A 17,616-nucleotide genomic window follows, 5' to 3' on the forward strand; every position below is an offset into this window, starting at 1 on the left:
GGTTGGTTTTTTGCCCGGCCCTAATAATAACATATTAAATTTTTCATTCACGTAAAATCATATAAAAATTAATTAAAATCAGATCAATTCGAATATCAACACTTCTAATTTGGTTTAATAGGCTTAACTAGGCCCATTCAAATATCAGCACTGAAGCTTCTAATATAGCTTAGTCGGCTTAACTAGGCCCAGCCCGGTATATTATTAACATAAGGGTTTCGACATTGCACTCTCCATCGCGTGAAAAAAAGTTTTCATTTGAGCGCTAACTAACCCTTGCGAAGGAGCTACACCATGTCGTCCGAGCCGGAGAATCCATCGTCATCCACCGCGACGCCACCTGAGGAATCAGGAGAGAAGATCAGCAAAAAGGCAGCCAAGAAGGAAGCCGCGAAGCTCGAGAAGCTACGCCGCCGTCAGGAGAAAGAAGAAGAAGAAGCCTCACGCAAGACAGCTTCCCTCTCCATCGAGGAAGAATCGTTCTCCAGAAACTACGGCGACGTCACTCTCAACGAGCTAAAATCCACGGAGGATCCCAAAGCCGGGAAGTGGAGAGAGGCCGTCGAGGGGAAGGAGTGGACCGACGTGAGGGAGCTTGTGGAGGCGATGGCGGGGACGGAGGTTCTGATCAGGGGGAGAGTGCACACGTATCGACACGTGTCCAGCAAAAAAGGGTTTCTGATCGTGAGGCAAAAATGGTCCAGGGTTCAATGTGTGGTTACTGAGTCGAAGGAGAATCATGTGAGTGTCAACATGGTTAAGTTCGTTAAGCAGCTGAATAGCGAGTCGTTTGTTGATGTGATTGGTTACGTTGTTCTCCCTAAGGATCCTGTGACGGGCGCCACGCAGCAGGTTGATTTGGTTTTCACTTTCTTTGATCTAATTGTGATTTGACATTCAAAGAGACGTTAACTTGTGTTTTATTGGTAGGTTGAGATTCAAGTGAGGAAAGTGTACTGCGTCAACAGTGCCTTGCAACAGTTGCCACTTTATGTCGAGGACGCTGCTCGTAGTGAAGCAGACATTCAGGTAGTATTAATGTGGTGATGATTTGGGGATTAGTTTTAACTTGTGGTGGTGTTCATAAGAGTTTTTGTTTCTATGATTGTTGCAGGCTGGGAAGCCTGGTGCCAATCAGGATACCCGCTTGAACCTAAGAGTGATTGATCTCAGAACTGCGGCTAATCAAGGAATCTTCAGCATTCAGGGCTGGACTCAAATTGTAAGCCGTCTTTAGGATTTTGATATGCAACATGGAGTACTAATAGGGATATATAATGAGTCTTATTAGTGTATGCACGAAGACTAGGATAGGATTGACATTATACAATCAGAACTGTTATAATAGGAAGTCTAATCTTCGCTGACAAAAAAGGGATTTAATTGCTTTCTTCGATGTTGCTTTTACTGAACTGAAGATATCTAATAAAAAATGTGCAGGGATGGAGAGAATGCTTACTACGTAAGGGTTTTATTGAAATCCACTCACCGAAACTGTTGGCTGGTAGTAGTGAAGGTGGTTCTGCTGTATTTAGGTTAGACTACAAAGGGCAGCCTGCTTGTCTAGCTCAGTCTCCTCAGCTTCATAAGCAGATGGCAATATGTGCTGACTTTGAACGCGTCTTTGAGGTTGGTGCTGTTTACAGAGCTGAAGACTCGTTCACCCATAGACACCTGTGTGAATTTATTGGTCTTGATGTGGAGATGGCGATTCACAAACACTACTCTGAGGTAAGTCATTGCTGCTAATCTCAAGTATATCTTTTCTGCCACTGGTGCTAATTTTTGTTGGTTGTGCAGATAATGGATCTTGTGGGCGAGTTGTTTCCGTTCATATTCAATAAAATAAACGAGAATTGCCAAAAGGAACTTGAAGCTATTAGGAAGCAATACCCATTTCAGCCCTTGAAGGTAACCATGCAGTATAAGGAAGTACTATTAGGAAGCTGATTTTTTTTTTTGGTATATTATTTTATTCTGATGATTTGCGCTGAAATTGCAGTTTCTTCCAAAAACATTGAGATTAACCTTTGCAGAAGGGATTCAAATGCTTAAGGTAAGACTAGTCTTTTTTTTGCATTGGACTTGATGAGTTATTTGAAATGGACTGTAAATAGTTATGTTGAATCATGATGTGTTTACAGGAAGCTGGTGTCGAGGCTGATCCTCTGGGAGATCTAAATACAGAAACAGAGAGAAAACTTGGCCTTCTCGTTCTGGAGAAGTACAATACGGAATTCTACATTCTGCATCGCTATCCTTCGGCGGTTAGGCCATTTTACACTATGCCATGTGCAGACGACCCTAACTACAGCAACTCATTCGATGTCTTCATAAGAGGTTCATCTTTGAGTTCTCTCTTTTATCTTATGTGTTGCCACACATTTTAAAATACTTATATATATCAGCGATTTCTGCCCCTAGGTGAGGAGATCATATCAGGAGCTCAACGTGTACATGACCCAGAACTCTTGACGGAACAGGCAAAACGATTTGGGATTGATGTGGAGACAATAAAAACGTACATCGATTCATTCAGGTAATAAACAACAAGCTGACTTAGTTTGGTTCCTAACTAGTGGTTATCAGAGTTACAAATAATATTAATGTTGACAGGTACGGTGCACCACCTCACGGCGGATTCGGAGTGGGACTGGAGCGAGTGGTAATGCTGTTTTGTGGACTCAACAACATCCGCAAGACATCGCTGTTCCCTCGTGACCCGCTAAGGCTCGCTCCCTAATATCTTTTCATCTCAAAGCTAAAAGCGTGGATCATTTGCCAGACTCGGCAGATTTTTCTCTCATGAATATGTTGAGAGAGTTTTAATGGATTTTATAGTCTCTAACTGATTCTTGCCCTTTAAGTGCAAAGTGAAACTTGATTTAGTTATGTGATACTTGCGCTTCATTCGCATTACCGAGTAAAACTTTATTCATAAATAATTGATTATGATCAAGTAGCATTCCTGAGAGTCTGAGATGAGACTAATGCAAACAAATAAAAAAAGTATCGAACTTTAATCGACACAGTCAAATTCTAATACATTAGCTAAAAGAAGGCAAAAACAGAGGGAGTGACCACCTTCCTCTGCAGCCCGAACCGATAAGATCCGACCCGACTCGGATTATAATTAAACAGATAAACCTCTCAGCGAAGTGAGGTATAAACCCTTCATCACATATTCTTTACCAGAAATCTCCTCTCCTTCCTCCTCAGCCATTAGCAAAATCTTTCTTCTTCGGATGGATATATGAAGAAAAAGCAACGGAACCACTCGTGAGACGATTTGAAACTTTCTGAATCGATTAGTCCGTTCCCAAATGCAGAGAACCTTCTCACTTGCGGCTGCTACTTCTTCCTCTTCGACTTCTGCGTTGTCCCTTCGTCCTCTCATGGCTAAGGTTTGTGTTTCCTCTGGTGGGATACTTATCGATTCAAAGTTTTGTTCTTTATGGCTAAATCTTTATACTTTAGTGAGAATTCATCACCAGAACTCATGGAGATTACTTGTTTTTGTCTGTTGCTGTTGCAGTTGCAGTTGCAGTGCAGGACAATTCAGAATTTCCCATCCTTATCTTTCTCTTCAGTAGTTAGGATTGATAAAGTCGTTAGAAATGTATGCCAGCTTCAGTTTAAAAGAGATAACGCAAGTTGCTTTAACTTAGCTTGCGCACTTCCTTCGATCAGTTCTGTTAGTTATGCTGCACATTGGAGCGGTTCAAGTTTAATGTCTTTTGGAAGTAGTCTCAGAACGTTTCCTGGGAGATATTTTTCTCAAGTCCCTAATGCTGGAAATAAAGATAAGATCTTCAAGAAGGGTAATAAGAAGCGGAAGAAGCATGAGGTTTTGGCTTCCTCCGGAGTTGAAGTTGTGACTTCTACTGAACTGGTTATTGGAGATGTTAGCAGTGTCATCAAGGTGGAGTTATCAACTGCACATTCACCGGCTAGCAACGGTAATAAAGTCTCTACTGTCAAACCAAAACGGCGCCCAAAGAGCAAGAAAGTCGAAGATAAATCTTCTTCAACGGTCTTGGTTTTGGAGGAGGTTTCTGTGGAAGAGAGTTTGAAAGCTGTTCCCAAGCCAAAAGGTTCTGCAAATCGAAAATCTTCATCTGCTAAGGTATTAAATTTTTGGAACATAATAGTTTCACCTTAAGTATTTTACCTGACATTGTAGTGTTCTCAGAAGGAGGTGGCAAAAGATCCCACTGTGGAGGAGCCCAAAAGTTCTGCTCTATCAAATTCCAAGTCAACAGAAGCAAGCAATCCCATTGCTAGCAAAGGTAAGAAAGCTTCTCCTGTCAAAACGAAACGGCAACCAAAGAGCAAGAAAGTGGATGATAAATCTTCTTTAGCGGTGCCAGTTTTGGAGGAGATCTCTGTAGAAGAGAGTTCAAAAAGCGTTCCCAAGCCAAAACGTTCTGGTTCTGGAAATCGGAAGTCTTCATCTGCTAAGGTATTAAACTTTCATATAATTATGGTACATAGCCTTGCTTATGTTATCTAACATTACAGTTTTCAGAAGGAGGTGGCAAAAAGTTCTTCTCCATCAGCAAAAGCAAGCACTACACCAAAACAGAAGCAGGTTCCTCAAGCTACACCCATGCAAAACAGCATAGAGCATCGAGGTCAAAATGCTTCTAAACCACTTTTTCCGCCTAGTGGAAAATCTGTTATTGTCGTTGAGTCAATCACGAAAGCAAAGGTTATTCAGGGTTATCTTGGTGACATGTATGAGGTTTTGCCAAGTTATGGTCATATCAGAGACCTGGCCTCAAGGTCTGGTTCAGTCAGGCCAGATGACGATTTTAGCATGGTTTGGGAGGTTCCATCTTCCGCCTGGACTCATATTAAGAGCATAAAGATGGCATTAAATGGGTACGGTTCCTAATGTTATCGTCTAATTTGATGTCTAGCTATTGAGATATATGCCTTCTTCAAGATATATATGATATGAGCTCATTTCCTATGTTTTTGTTGTTGTTGTTGTGCTTCTCTATCTCATTGTGTTTACTTTATTCCTCAGAGCTGAAAATCTGATTCTTGCATCGGATCCAGATCGTGAAGGAGAGGCAATTGCCTGGCACATCATTGAGATGTTGCAGCAGCAAGGTGCTTTACATGAGAGTATGACAGTAGCAAGGGTTGTTTTTCATGAGATAACTGAGTCAGCCATTAAAACTGCACTTCAATCCCCACGAGAAATTGACGGAGACTTGGTACACGCCTATCTCGCAAGGCGTGCTCTTGATTATCTAATCGGATTTAATATTTCACCACTACTCTGGAGGAAACTTCCGGGTTGCCCGTCAGCTGGGCGAGTCCAGTCTGCTGCTTTGGCTCTTATATGTGATAGAGAAAGTGAAATTGACGGATTTAAACCTCAGGAGTACTGGACTGTTGGGATCAAAGTGCAAGGGAAAGATAGTTCATCCACCGTTTCTGCTCACTTGACCAGTTTAAATTCAAAAAAGTTAAATCAGCTTTCCATCAGCTCTGAAGAAGATGCACAGGACATTGAGCAAAGGATCAGATCAGAAGGTTTTCTAGTGAAGGGAATTAAGAAAAGCACTACACGGAGAAATCCACCAACTCCATATATAACATCAACCCTCCAGCAGGATGCTGCTAACAAATTGCATTTTTCATCAGCATATACCATGAAGGTTGAGAAACTGAAACCTTTTTCTTTTTCGTTTTTATTCACTTTTCATAGAGTGCATAATTCTGATAATAAGTACTTTTCAGCTTGCTCAAAAACTATATGAGGGTGTTCAACTGTCCGATGGTAACTCAGCTGGTCTTATAACATACATGCGGACAGATGGTTTACATGTGAGTAATCTCTATACTTGTGTATTTTGTGCTATGAGCATTCATTTTTGTTTTGATACTGATTCATATTACTATCTGTTACAACTTCATTTCCTAATTTATTTGTTTCATTTTTCGTTTGTTTCTGTTCCAATCAGATAGCTGATGAGGCTATTAAAGATATACAATCCTTGGTGGCAGAAAGGTAAGACATATACATGCATCTGTGAAGTCATTTTACATTAGTTCGTTTGACTTGAGAAAACTTTAGCAGATACTTACTTAATATCTGCAGGTATGGGGAGAATTTTACATCAGATGGTCCTCGTAAATATTTTAAAAAGGTTAAGAACGCTCAGGAGGCCCATGAAGCTATTAGACCTACCAATATACGTAGATTACCATGTAAGTAAATAATTTACCACTCTTTCTTCAGATTATAAGATTGATTTTAGTCATCACCTATAATTTACCATACAGTTTATTGTCATAACTCTCAACATCTTTGTATGCATCTCCAGCAACGATTGCTAGCCTGCTTGATGCGGATTCGCTAAAATTGTATACCTTAATATGGTCACGATCTGTGGCATGTCAGATGGAGCCTGCTTCTGTTGTGCAGGTAATATATGATCTAATTTGTACTTCAAATCCTGCATGTTGTTTGTTAGCTAGGTTCTTATTGACTAGCTAGAGAAAAAGGGAAAAGAGAGTATGTAACTGAATTTGCCATCAACTAATATTGAGTGGTTTAAGGTTTAAATGTTTAATATTTTGGAAACCAACATATCTGTCCAATTTATTTCTGACTCTTTGCTTGTTCAGATACAAGTTGATATTGGAAATGCCTCTGAATCAATTATCTTCAGATCATCATGCTCAAAAGTCGATTTTCTTGGATACCAGGCAGTTTACGAGGTACGACCTAATTCATATTACCGATGATTCCATAAAGTTTGGCTTTAGATTGCCATTTGCACGTTTATTTTGACGTTTTGTCCTATTTAGATTTTAATTTTGTTTGTTATCAGCTAATGAGGGATCCTTATTCTATTTGAACATGTGCTTAGAGGTTTTTGTTGATTTTTGTTGTAGGACCCTGAAGCTAAGACAATCAAAACCAAAGACGATGAAAAGAGTAGTGAGCGGGAGGAAACTTTTGAAACTCTGAGTTTGTTGAAGGTATTATTCCTAATATCACAACTTTTTCTTTACCTGTGCTTTGTACCGTGCTTGTCATTTCTTTCTCCTCTTTTCAGGATGGGGATCCGCTACATATTGGTGAAGTGGAGCTCAAGCAGCACCATACTCAGCCCCCACCACGCTATTCCGAAGGGTCACTGGTATGGCATTCTAATTTCCTTTGTCTCAGAAGTATCTAACATCCAATTCCACACTATGTTTTTGAATTAGCGGTCACGGTTAATAAGTTTTCTATAGGGGAAGAGGAAGATATACGGTTGGGAAAATGAGAACTGACACAATTTTTAATACCAAAACTAGTTTATTCTGGAAACTGAATACGTCAGACATGTAATGAATCTGATACTTCACATTTTCTTCTCCAGTAGTTCATTTTGGTTCGCGTTCAGCTAGATAATGCTTTCACTAAAGCTTCTACACAATGTTCTCATTGTTGAAGTTAAGGATTGATCCTAAACAGTTCTCTTTAACAGTAACTCATCTCTGTTTCAGTAAGATGGTAGCTAAGCATGAACTGATAAGGGGTTTCTTTTTGTATGCTTGCTGAATCTGGTGGTTATGCAGAGATATTAGGCATGATACTTTATAATTATAGTGTCGCCAGGTTTTACAGTGCATAATTTGTTATCCATGTTTTAATGTGATTCAGATTAAAAAGCTTGAGGAGCTCGGGATAGGTAGACCATCGACATATGCATCTATATTTAAAGTTTTACAGGTATGTGTGTGCTTGTGTTAAGAAAGTGGTATGTTTTTTTTCTTGCTGGAGGTTAAGAGACTCTAAAGTCATCTGAAACTAGCGATACCCCTTATTTCATATGAGGCATAGACTTGTAGCATTTGACACCCTTTTTTGTTCACAGGACAGAAAGTACCTAACAATAAAGAGCCGAGTATTGTATCCGGAATTCCGTGGAAGGATGGTATTTTCCTCATTAATTAAGCTCACTAATTTGATGATTTAGTAAACTAACGATCGCAACGTTATCTTTCTAACCTCTGTACTATGTTTCCAGGTTTCAGCTTTTCTTACCAACTACTTCACTGAGGTCACAGACTATAGTTTTACTGCTGATATGGAGACTGAGGTGGGTTTTTATTTTTGTTTTTTTACTCAGACTCTGTTTTAACTATAGCAATGTCTACATATTTCATAGATAAATATTACTATACTGCAAGATGAAATACTCAATTTTTCTTTCTTGGTTTTTCTTTCAGCTTGACAACGTTTCTGGTGGCGTTACTAATTGGAAAGGTCTCCTAAGAGACTACTGGACACGATTCAGTGCGTATTGTAAACGTGTCGAAAATGTCCAAATCCAACAGGTACGATGAACTCTTAAAGTCCACTTTCTGCAGTTATTTAATTAGATTCTTACATTGTTATTATACATTTTACAGGTGGAGAAAATGTTGGAAAAAAAATACGAGGACTTTTTGTTTTCTTCCCTTCCTGATCCTACCAGAACTTGCCCGAGGTGTGCATACCTTTTCCCCTTACACATAATCTAAGTTAATCAGTTTCAGGATAGAGCATCTGCTTTATAATTATGAAGAAACCATCCTTTCAAAAATGGCAACCCATGCTAACACTTTCACTTTCACACTTCTGCTAGATTGTGCAGTGATTTATAGTTTGAATGAGTGTATGATTGGGTTTCTTTCCATATTTCAGTTGTTCTGAAGGTACCCTAATTTTCAAAGTTAGCAAGTTTGGTACGGGCTATTTCATCGGTTGTGATGGCTACCCTTCGTGCAAGTAAGTTGCAGGCTATTGAATCTATTCTTTACACCTAAAGCTATCAATGTTATTATCATGGTCACCGATATAATTTGAGCTATGTGGTTCATGTGCAGATTCATTGCCAAAACGCTTTATGGAGAGGATGAAGATGAAGATGATTCTCCAAGGAATACCTGCGTAGAAGAGCCCAAATTGTTGGGTCTTCATCCCAATACCAATGAGAAGGTCTCGCTGCTCTGACCCTGTTCTGTTGACAAGTTCTCTTACAACTTTAATTTGCTGAATCCATTTCCTTGTTCAGGTTATATTAAAGTGCGGCCCCTATGGGTATTATGTACAGCTTGGTGAGGACAAAAAAGGGCACTTACCAAAACGAGCAAATGCAGCCCATGTATGTTGGAGTTTTATCAATTAAACATTATCTATATGTTTCTGTTCTCTTACTGAAAACTCCCTTGCAACCTTTCTTTATAGATAAAGGATGTGAGCTCTATTACGCTTGAAAGTGCTCTCGAGTTATTACGCTATCCTCTGACACTGGTAATACGGATTTTAAGTTTAACAGTTATTGCTTTTCTGAGTGGGATGTTTTATGTTTTAACATTTGGGAGTGCTGACGACTTGGTTTGCTGATTTCTGACTAGGGAACCCATCCTGAAGATGGGCAGCCTGTGACCTTGAAGCTTAGTAAATCTGGATTCACTGTTCGACATCGCCGCACAATGGCTACAGTTCCAAAGGTATAGTTATCTACTGTCATCTGATGCATTTGATATAAGTTAGAATTAGAAGAGCATTTATTAGATGATGTTGGTCTTATACTTGATAAGGAAATGAGGTGTGGATCTGCAACGATAATATGATATGATCTATTGCTATCTATGTTATTGCATGAGTTCACATTCAAAGGATTATCGTTTTCATTGTGGATAACTTTGTACTTGGCAGAACACTGAACCAAGTGAGGTCACTTTAGAGAAAGCAATGAAACTTTTGTCTGGCAAAAATGTGAGACTGTGTGGCAGACCTAAGAGGATCAAGCCAACAGTAGATGAGGAATCAGAAGGAGATGAAGTTGTGGAGGCGATGTAATCTCTAATCCACAACGTTAAGCTGTTGGGCTAATTTACAATTGGTTCTTGAGTTTTCACGAGTAAAGAAGAGCATTAGCTTTGATGAAGATTATTTTAACATTCTTTTTGGTAAGCAGAATAATAATCGTTATGAAAAAGATTGGATATTTATTGTAAGATTACAATACATTTGTTAATGGAAAGTTTCATTAGAAGGACTACTGTATTTTTGAATTTGCTTTATGTTAGAGAAGACAGACAAAAGGTTTCGTGACTTCATCTTTTGAATCTCCATCCTGAACTAGATGGTAAGTTAACTATAATCATATATACAATTTGAACATTTTCTACATTGAGCATGCAAATTCAATTGCTCGTTTCATGAGTATATATATACAGCTTCCAAGGTTAAATGTAACTTCTGGTGAAACATGGATTGTTGATTTCTGTGCAGATCAATTTGTTCATCACAACAAAACTTGAGACTTCAGAGGTTACTCATTCATCTGTTCCTGCAAATGGAAATCGAAGAAGAAGGCATGAATTGTGTAAAAGGATTCAAGTTTGAAATGCATATCTTTGTATTGGGCTATCAGTGCTTACAACTTGGGGGAAGAAGTTTGACTAACGGTGGGGCTTGGTCCGGGGCTGTTGATGACTACTGCAGACCGACTTGATTCTTCAGCAAGTGCTCTTAATCTATTGAGCTCTGGCAAGATAATTTTGGAAAGATCAGGTCTGTCTTTCCTCCTTATCTCTGCACACTTGAGCGCCAACTTGGCAAACTCTGTGGTATCTTCAACAGGCCAATCAGAGACAGATGGATCAAGCACATCTTTCAAATTCCCCTTCTCGAGGGCACTCTCAATGTAACGAGTTAGACCCATTGGTGGCTTCCCTGTTATCATCTGCAGATACATAATGCCGAGTGAATAAATGTCAGATTTCACGCCCAGCATACCTGTCTGCTGATACTCTGGATCGATGTAGCAAAACGTGCCAGCAGTTGATGTCATGCGGTATTGCGTCACAGTGTTTGCAACCGATGGAGGGACCAGCCTGGCCAGGCCAACATCAGCAACCTTGCTGACAAAGTTTCGGTCTAGCAAGATGTTTGCCGGTTTGAGATCACGGTGAACCAGTGGTTCTGGTTTAGTCTGGTGGAGGTACAACAGTACAGTGCCTATCTCTGCAGCGATTCTGAACCTCGTCTGCCAAGAGAGAGGTGGGCTGTCTCCTTGTTGGAAAAGACGGTCTTCTAAGCTCCCATTGGACATGAACTCATACACTAAGCACCCACCTTCTGGGCAGGCTCCAAGCAGAAGAACCATATGAGGGTGCCTCATGCAGCTTAACACTTCAACCTGTGTTTAATTGTTAAACAGCACTTAATTAGAGTCAGATGCATGAAGTTTTAAAGTTTCTTGGAGACTTTGTTATGAGATTTCACCTCTTGCTTAAACTGTGACCTGCCTTGAGCTGCATCTGTATGCAAAGCTTTCACAGCCACAGGTGTCTGATCCAGATAACACTTGTAGACAGGTCCATAACCTCCTTCGCCTATCTTGTACTTCTCATCAAAGTACTCTGTTGCATCCTCAATCTCCTCGATGGAATACTTCCTGTATCTGACATCTGCGTTCGCTAAAGCATCCACGGCTTTTTTTTTCTCCTCAGTCTCCTTGAGAGCTTTCATCTCTGCACTGATTCTCTTTTTGGACTCCATTTCAGCAATCCTTTGAGCTGCTTCAGCTGCTTCCAGTGCTGCTTTGGATTTTGCTTTCTCCTTCTCTGCAATGGCTAACGCAGCTTCCTCTGCTTGCTTTGCCTCTTCGTATTTCCGCTCTTCTTCTAACTTCCAGCGTTGAAGCTCCGTTGCCTGCAAGTTCAACAATTCACTTAAAATTGAAGCCACACCAACTCATTGTCATGTGAACTATATACCTTCCGTTTTGATGTGAGCGCTTCCTTGCAAGCTGAACTGTACATTTCCATCGTTTGTTTCAACTCCAGCTTAAGCCTCCTCATCTCAGCCTCCACATCCTCCTGGTTTTCAAGAACTCACAATTATAAACCTTCTTGCATCTAGTAAGCAAGGTGCAAAAAGAAGAGCAGTCTTACCCCTCCTGGTTCAGCAGATGAAAACCTTTCATTCTCAAATGAGTCTCTTGAGGAAGCAGGTGGTGAGCTTATATCCATTGACCCCTGTCCGTAGTTCATCGACTCGAAGCTACCATTGTCAATGTCGGAGAAATTTGATAGCCTTGGAGGAGGAGTCCTGTTTTGGTCAGAATTGTCAAACAAGGAAAGGGAGTGACGGTCAGTACTTGGTCTTCCGGAGCTGAACAAGGATATGTCAGGATCTGGAATCGATAGATCTCCGTATGATGATCTCCCGTTCAGGCCTCTTCTAGTGAAGGGTGGCCTGTTTCAACCAAGACGTTTCATTGTCTGAAGTGAGCGTGTTTATTAAAAAAACAAGATAGATGTGTGTACCTGGAGGACTCAGATTGATCGTCAAGGGACCTGCGCTGAGACTCAAATGATTGTCTCTCAGCTGCTACAGGAAACAAGAACAAGAAACAAACAAACTCAGTATTTGCAGGAGAATGATATGTAAAGAAGAACTAGAGGAAGTCATTTATTTTTTATTATTTTTTATTTTTTATATATTTTTTTTGAGAAAGTCATTTATTTGAACCTCTTGTGTTAGTAGTTGCAGGAGAAGGCAAACGTGGATATTGTGGCCTTGAGCTATTCTGTTGAATCTCGATGAGCAGTGGAGAAACAGAAGGCGCAGCACGAGAGGCTGCTCTCTTTGTTGAAAGCTTTCCTTTGGTTATGACATAAACAGTGCAGAAATCAGGTGCATTCTTTGTAATGATTACTGGAATGTCTGTAGGTTTGTTGAACCTGCAGAGTTTTATCACCCAAATGTTAACATCTGATCCAAAGCCAAACCGGAAAGAGAGAGAGAGAGACAAAAACACACCTGAGAAAGCCTCCTTTTGAGGAAGCACCAACCACCAATACCTCAATAATAACCTGATTTGCATATTCAACTAAAGCTTTCCCCACATCTGAATCCTCCAACAACACATCTTTGCATTGTATCTGAAAAAGTATCCAACCATAATAAGCATAGTAAGAGAGACAAGAGGACATGTAAAACCAATGTTTAAGAAACTGCTAGGCGGCCATTAGACGCTTTATATAAAAATATTCAAAAAAAAAAATCGTTATAGAAAAATCGTTTTGTTTAGGTCTGATTTTCCAAGTAGACGGACGCTTAGAGCTGTCTATGCCTAGACCGATTTTTAGAACATTGTGTAAAAGTGTTTTTGACTCACTTCTTTGCGTGAACAAAGGCAACGAAAGGGAAGGAACAACTGCTTGTAAGAGCCGTCTGGTTCTACAGTCACCACTGAAGAATCACCATTTGCTTGGCTTGTCTCTGAAAAACAAAACACAAATAACCCATCAAGTTCCAAGAAAGGAAAGAAGACAGAAGAAGAAACAAAAAGGTTTTCTTACTAGAAGAGTTTGGGTTAGTAGAAGGGTTTGTTGAGACGGAGGAAGCACGAGGCTTGACATGGACGAGAAGGATGGTTTGGCCTTTCTGTAATAAATTATCAACAGCCCATTTCAGAGCATTTTGGCTGCTCTTGTCTTTGTCTATCGCCACAGCAACCAAACCATCCGTGCCGAATCCTCCATCTTTATCCTTCCTGTTCCTTGCCATCCAAGTCTCTTTAAAGGACAAAATATATTGCGTGTGTTTATTAGGTTTCTTAGTTTGATTCCTCTACAAGATCCTCTCGTTTGTAAACTTTTTAGAAAGGAAAAAAAGGGTATGAAGAAGAGAGAAAGATGTTACTATAAAAATCAATCGGCTCTGTTTCTCTCTCACTCTGTTTTGAGCGCCTCTCCTTCTTCCCCGCTTCTCTATACTTAAAACTTCCTATCAAATCTGTGTTATATATTTTACCCCCACAAAACGGTTCCTTTTCTTGCACGCAATAAATCTATAATCTATAGATGTTTTGGTTCAATAAAACAAGCAAAAAGACTTCATGGCCCAATGGATAAGGCGCTGATCTACGAAACCAGAGATTCTGGGTTCGATTCCCAGTGAAGTCGTGTTTTTCCTTTTTCAACTCCATCACCTTTTCAAAGTAACATGTCTATACGGATAAGTTTTCTGCTCTACATATAATATAGTAGTGCCAGGTTTTTGAAACAATACAATATTACACGATTAGATAACTCCAAGTCTCCAACTAAGTTTAAGACCTTAACATTTACAATATCTTTTTTGTTAAGATCTTAAACTTATTGGATGTCTACAAATTTGCTAGGCAAGAAATATTTACACTGGAGAAGAGTTTATGCTATCATGTTGCTTAAAAGTGAGCTTAGGGAACATATACTACTCGACCTTTTTTTTGTCGGCCAAAAGAAAAGGAACATATATACTACTCGACTAAAAGGAAAGGAACGCTTTTAACACCTTTTTTTTGAAAAAAAAATGTAGTTAACCTAACCATTGGAATGTATTTTTTTTTTTGTAATAACATCATTGATATATTCTTTTATATGAATAATGCAGTCTAAATTTGTTTGTCAAATGATTAGGCCGTCTCCTTGTCGTCTCAGAAACTTCATTTTCTCGTCATTGCTAATAGCTTAAATGCCTAATATTATCCCTTTCTTATTAGCCTTTCTTATATGTCTCCCGACTACTGCATGTATCGAGTCAACTTTCTCACCTAGCTTTGCTTCCATCGCGTTGATGTGTAAGAGAACAAAGATGAGTTGAATACCAAATTCAGCAATATAAGGTTCACTTTCGGCTTTGTTCTTTTAGATGGCTTCAAAAGCTAGTAATATATGATTTCCTTCTGTAAAGCTTAAGCCCAATACCGTGAAAGTAGTATAAGTCATATGTGTCAACAACATGTCCGAATTATTTTTCACAATTTTGGATGCGAGAAGAAAAAACAATTATTTAGTTAAAATTAGTTTTTATTGGACCAAAATTACTATGGTTTATTAACTGTGTATTTATTGATTTGAAATTATTGGTTATACATGAGTTTAAATCAAATTAGTTTCAAAGTTACTATAATTTCAATTAGATCGTAGTAATTCATTTTTAGGTTGTTGTGGATACAAAAAGAAAATGATAAGCATAGAACCAGCGCTAGTTAAGTTTTCATTTATGGAGTACTACAACTTGGTTGTTTATGATCCAAAATCAAACAATAAAAGCATGCCTTTTTAGCTTCTAGTTGCATTTACAGTTGGACAACTCATAATTTCTTCTTTATATGGATAGAGCATCATGATTGAAGCAAAGCATGAAGTAACATGTAAGAAAAAAGTAATTAGTGGGCTAATTTTTGCGGAATTATGTCCTTAAAATATGTTTTTTGATGGCCTAAGTATTTTTTTTTGCAATGTTGGTTATGTTGTTGTAGTTACTAACTATGTAATTCCTTTTATTTCAAAAACAATTTAATGTCACTACTCTACTTATGATTTCAAAAAAAAAAACAATAAGATTTTAATTTTTATGTCTTTAAAAACTAAATTTCATTAAAACATTACTTTAAATCCATCACTTGAGAAAAATAGTAGTATTTTAAAGTCACAAGTTCAACAACAGTGCATTTCAAATAAAAATAAAAGAAGAATAGCATATTATTAATTGTTTTAACAAAAAAAATATTTCAAAGTTTAATTTTTATACACATTTTAGATGAATCACACCAACTTAACAACAATAAAAGAAGAAAATAAAAAAAAATGTCACATGTTTATAAGATTACTCATCTGGAAAACAAAACACATAAGATATATGTTTCCTTCCTTAAATTTTTTTTTTATTTTTCATCAAAATGAATAGAATATTTATTTCATTCAATACACTAAAAGTATATATAAAATTAAATTTCACTATATTTTAGCAACAAAGAGTGTTGTTGTAGATCAACTGTAAACACAATACAAAGATCTTTGTCAGATGATGAACTTCAAATCAGTAAAACATATGACAAAAATATTCAAGGAGGCTTTCGACGGCCGTTGAAAGACGGCAAGCCCAAATGTTTTTTTTTTCATCTTTTCGAACTTAGGTTTTAAGGTTTAACTATAATTGTTCATGCGTCTAATGGGTCTGTTACAGTATGTTTCTTAATACTAATGGATCTAAAATTCATTTTTTTAGATTTAATCTAACAGACCTGTAGCTATGAATTTTATAATAAAAAGATTATAAAACGCAAATGGCCTATATGCATTTTTAGATTTTTTAAAAAAAATATATTTTCTAGATCTCAAAAATAAATTTAAAATTAAAATATATATAAAATATTGTGAATCTGCGAAAAAATTGAATACTTAACCGTAAAAACTATTAAAACATGTGGATCAAAACATCATATCCATAAAACAAAGAAAAAAATTCAAAAGAATTTTGAATAAATCTGATAACATCATATCCACAAAACAAAGATTTAAAATTCTTTTAAAAGAAAAAAAACTATTATAAGTATTGTGGATCAAAACATCATATCAGAAACATATACAAAATATTTCAATAGAACCAAAAAATGTAAATTAAAACATCATATTAACAAAACAAATTGAGCTCATAACTGGAAAGACCCATGAAGACAATTAAGTATTGGGCTTTCACGTAAATAGTGTTTCTATCGTGGTCCAGCAACTTAACTCATATCATGGAACACGATCTGGATGGTTTTGTAGTCTGCCTGCTCTTAGTGGAGCCAAGAGACCCATGTGCATACCATCTTCGTCCGGATGTATGAGGCTACTCATGATCGAGAGGTTTCTGTGGTACATATCAAAAGCCGCTTGAAGTGTTGCAAAGTGTGGATTGGCTTGAGGCTGGGGGATCTCCGATTGAGGTTCAGGACCATCAAACACATGTGGCATCTCAATATCGAACTCGTCTTCATCCTCAATTCAGCACTTAAGAAAACATTAGTAGACATTTTAAATCACTTAACAGTGCATTTAAATAATTAAAAATATATATTTAAATAACACAAGATTTATCATCTTAATAAAAGTTAATTTAAATTTTAAATTAAATAAACATTCTAGATGAATCACACCAACTAAACAACAACAAAAAGAAAAAAAAACACATGTTTATAAAATTACTCATCTGGAAAACAAAACATGGAAGATATATGTTTCCGTAAAATTTTGTTTATTTTCATCACAATGAAGAGAATATATATTCCATTCAATTCACTAAAATTATAAATGAGATTAAATTTCCTTATATCTTAGCAAAATATAAAAAAAATTACAGTAGAGACTATAAATTATAATACTCGATAAATTAATAAATACGATAAATTAATTAAAAAATTTGGTTTCCAGTTGGATCAATTCAAAATATTACAAAATCAATAAGATAATAATAATAATAATATAGAATATTCTATGTAAATATATAATCTTATTAAAATCATAAATTAAAAAATGTTATATAAAATTTTATATAAATACAAGTAATACATTACTTTGTTTGTTTTATATTCACAGTAAAGTTTAAAACTATTTTTCTTATAAGATTTCATAATATTTTGATGTTAATCTATCATTTGACACCTAAAATACATTTATATTTACTTGATATTTACGGTATTCACCAAATGATCGAATAATAACAACATAAAATTTGTATCAATAAAATTTAATCATTTTATAAACTGTAAAATTAAGTAATTTTTATATTTA

General features: G+C 37.2%; 3 protein-coding genes and 1 non-coding gene across 14 annotated transcripts; 3 read left to right on the forward strand and 1 right to left on the reverse strand.

The window, feature by feature from the left end:
* Positions 1-223: 223 nt before the first annotated feature.
* LOC103862036 (aspartate--tRNA ligase 2, cytoplasmic) lies at positions 224-2,959 on the forward strand. Its single transcript, XM_009139748.3, has 9 exons — positions 224-852; positions 931-1,029; positions 1,115-1,222; positions 1,441-1,731; positions 1,801-1,911; positions 2,003-2,056; positions 2,145-2,340; positions 2,425-2,539; positions 2,617-2,959. The coding sequence occupies exons 1-9, from the start codon at positions 295-297 to the stop codon at positions 2,741-2,743; spliced, it is 1,659 nt and encodes a 552-aa protein (XP_009137996.1). The 5' UTR covers positions 224-294; the 3' UTR covers positions 2,744-2,959.
* Positions 2,960-3,079: 120 nt separating this feature from the next.
* LOC103862037 (DNA topoisomerase 1) lies at positions 3,080-10,058 on the forward strand. Of its 10 annotated transcripts, none has more exons than XM_033288585.1 (24): positions 3,080-3,404; positions 3,530-3,961; positions 4,004-4,126; positions 4,193-4,462; positions 4,529-4,884; positions 5,033-5,672; positions 5,755-5,841; positions 5,979-6,025; positions 6,116-6,225; positions 6,342-6,442; positions 6,646-6,738; positions 6,916-7,002; positions 7,080-7,163; positions 7,673-7,741; positions 7,887-7,946; positions 8,040-8,111; positions 8,242-8,349; positions 8,425-8,501; positions 8,699-8,782; positions 8,881-8,992; positions 9,069-9,158; positions 9,242-9,307; positions 9,412-9,507; positions 9,716-10,058. In XM_033288585.1, exons 1-24 carry the CDS (start codon positions 3,324-3,326, stop codon positions 9,857-9,859), a joined length of 3,489 nt encoding a protein of 1,162 aa, XP_033144476.1. In that variant the 5' UTR covers positions 3,080-3,323; the 3' UTR covers positions 9,860-10,058. The 10 variants fall into 10 exon arrangements, with proteins under 10 accessions (XP_033144476.1, XP_033144477.1, XP_009137997.1 ...); XM_033288586.1 differs by having other exon boundaries at positions 4,196-4,462; XM_009139749.3 differs by having other exon boundaries at positions 3,530-4,126.
* Positions 9,751-17,520, reverse strand: LOC103862039 (U-box domain-containing protein 35). Of its 2 annotated transcripts, none has more exons than XM_018657769.2 (10): positions 13,375-17,520; positions 13,191-13,294; positions 12,833-12,954; positions 12,542-12,753; positions 12,337-12,397; positions 11,962-12,265; positions 11,785-11,886; positions 11,291-11,719; positions 10,444-11,204; positions 9,751-10,352 (listed from the first exon to the last, which is right to left on the reverse strand). In XM_018657769.2, exons 1-10 carry the CDS (start codon positions 13,580-13,582, stop codon positions 10,343-10,345), a joined length of 2,313 nt encoding a protein of 770 aa, XP_018513285.1. In that variant the 5' UTR covers positions 13,583-17,520; the 3' UTR covers positions 9,751-10,342. The 2 variants fall into 2 exon arrangements, with proteins under 2 accessions (XP_018513285.1, XP_009137999.1); XM_009139751.3 differs by having other exon boundaries at positions 12,337-12,400.
* TRNAR-ACG lies at positions 13,908-13,980 on the forward strand. Its single transcript has one exon. It is a non-coding gene; the product is annotated as a tRNA-Arg (tRNA).
* Positions 17,521-17,616: the final 96 nt, after the last annotated feature.

The sequence above is a fragment of the Brassica rapa genome, chromosome A03, assembly GCF_000309985.2.
Source record: "Brassica rapa cultivar Chiifu-401-42 chromosome A03, CAAS_Brap_v3.01, whole genome shotgun sequence".
Classification (NCBI taxonomy): Eukaryota; Viridiplantae; Streptophyta; class Magnoliopsida; order Brassicales; family Brassicaceae; genus Brassica; species Brassica rapa.